Source organism: Rhea americana, unplaced genomic scaffold (genome assembly GCF_003343005.1).
Source record: "Rhea americana isolate MKP2758 unplaced genomic scaffold, rheAme1 scaffold_488, whole genome shotgun sequence".
Taxonomy (NCBI): domain Eukaryota; kingdom Metazoa; phylum Chordata; class Aves; order Rheiformes; family Rheidae; genus Rhea; species Rhea americana.
The window spans coordinates 214,387-216,133 of record NW_028186632.1 but is presented as its reverse complement, the minus strand read 5'-3'; the positions used below and the strand labels follow the sequence as shown (position 1 = coordinate 216,133).

General features: G+C 61.0%; 1 protein-coding gene across 1 annotated transcript in view; it reads right to left on the bottom strand.

Moving 5' to 3' along the window:
• Positions 1–930, bottom strand: part of MCOLN1 (mucolipin TRP cation channel 1) — a 5,670-nt gene extending 4,740 nt beyond the window's left edge. Inside the window, exons 1-3 of the mRNA XM_085317039.1 lie at positions 895–930; positions 296–508; positions 62–221 (exon numbers count right to left, since the gene is read on the bottom strand). Coding sequence (XP_085173165.1) covers positions 62–221; positions 296–508; positions 895–930 — 409 coding nt within the window. The remainder of the gene's footprint in view (positions 1–61; positions 222–295; positions 509–894) is intronic.
• Positions 931–1,747: the final 817 nt, after the last annotated feature.

The window sequence follows — 1,747 nt, the reverse complement described above, 5'->3', positions numbered from 1 at the left end:
CGCCCCCCCCCAGGACCTTGACGCGGCTGTGGGAGAGGTGAGCTCAGCCCCGAGCACCCACCCGTGACGATTTTGGGGTCGATGTTGAAGGTGTCGTTGGCCGGGTCGATGCGCCCCTTGCGGTAGAACTGCTGGCACAGCATGAGGGCCGAGCGGTTGGCCCCGTGCTCGCCCCGCACGTAGGCGTAGCGCCCGATGGTCTCGTTGGGAATGGCCAAGTACTGGCGGAGAGGGGACGCTCTCAGCGGCTGGGCGCCGAGACGCCTCCCCTTCCCCACCCGCCCGCTCCCCTCACCTTCTCCACGGCGTAAAAGACCCGCTCGTAGAGCTCGTGCTGCGTGTAGACGGCGTACGAGTCATCCGAGCCGTCCACGTAGTCCTTGAGGAAGAGGTGCTTGAAGGCGATGGTGTTCTCCTCCTTGAAGGTCACMACCATCTGGTTGCTGAGCCCGAAGAGGATGAGCTGAGAGAGATCAGGACTAAGATTTCCCGCGGCCAAGCTCCTCTCCTACCGTGGACRGGGTGGAAACCATCTCCTCGTATTCCCTGGCAAGGCCAAGCAGCTCTTCCGCCAGGAACGCGACCAGCAGAGAAGATGTTACTGATCATCTTCCTTTTATTTGGGGTTTTTCCTTATCCTTATGCTGCAGCAATGCCTTTGCTGAAGCTTTGCTGGCCAAAACAGCTTCAGGACGAAGCTTTTTCTGCCGTCAGCACTGCCCTGCTCCAGCCAGGGGCTGGATGAGCCCCAGCTCAGCCCCTCTTAAACTAAGCATTTCTCTAATATTTGCCGCTTTCCTTCCAAGTTTGAGCTCCATTTCCTTCCCCCACCCAGTGCAACACCGCTCACGGCCTCGGGGGAAGCTGCCAAGGATGGTCCCGGCCGCGCCGGACGGGCGCCTTGATCCTCCGCATAGGGAAGAGGGTCATGCGCTAGCAGCTTCCTCCAAACCTCGTGGATGGGACTGAGCGTGGTCAGGCCGCTTTTTGCCCGGGTAGTTTTCCACCCAACAAGCTCTGCTTGGGACAGAGCTCAGCCCCAAACGCAGGGAGCAGGATTTACYCTTCTCCCAGCTCCCTGCTTTTTCAGGGCATCCCTGGCATCACCTTGGATCCTCCAGCACCCAAGGTCCAGATCAGCACCCAGATGCCCACCCCGAGGATTTGCCACCCTCCCTGTGTCCCCCTGCCTCGTCCCCAAGCTGGTGACCATCCCAGAGGTCCACTCCTCCCCAAYGGTGCTTGTGCTCAGTTTTACCCTCACCAGATATGTCCTCACACTCAGAGCCAGCCCCACCCAACCAACACCCAGGTCCCCGTGTCCTCAGGTCCCCTGAAGCTCCCTAGTGCCCTCCAGTGTCCCCTCCTGGGAGTCCCGGTCCCCAGTGACTCCCCTTTCTCCAGTGTCCCCATACCTAGGATCATCCCCCCTCCCGCCAAGGGTACTCAGGCCTGAGGGTGACCCCATGGGCCCTGGTGTCCCTTTGCCCCTCATGTCCTCCCTCTGGTGTCCCCATGCCCAAGACTCCCCCCCCATTCCCCAGTGACCCCCTCCACACACACAATGTCCCCATGCCCAAGATTTTCCCCCTCCATGACCAGTGACCCCCATCTCACATCCTGGTGTGTCCCCAAGCCCTATGTCCCCCATCTGTCCCCATGTCATCCCCAGCCCACTGGCCCTCCATGTCCAGGACTCCCATCCCCCAGTGTCCCTACATGCCCTATGTTTCCCACTGTCCCCCCC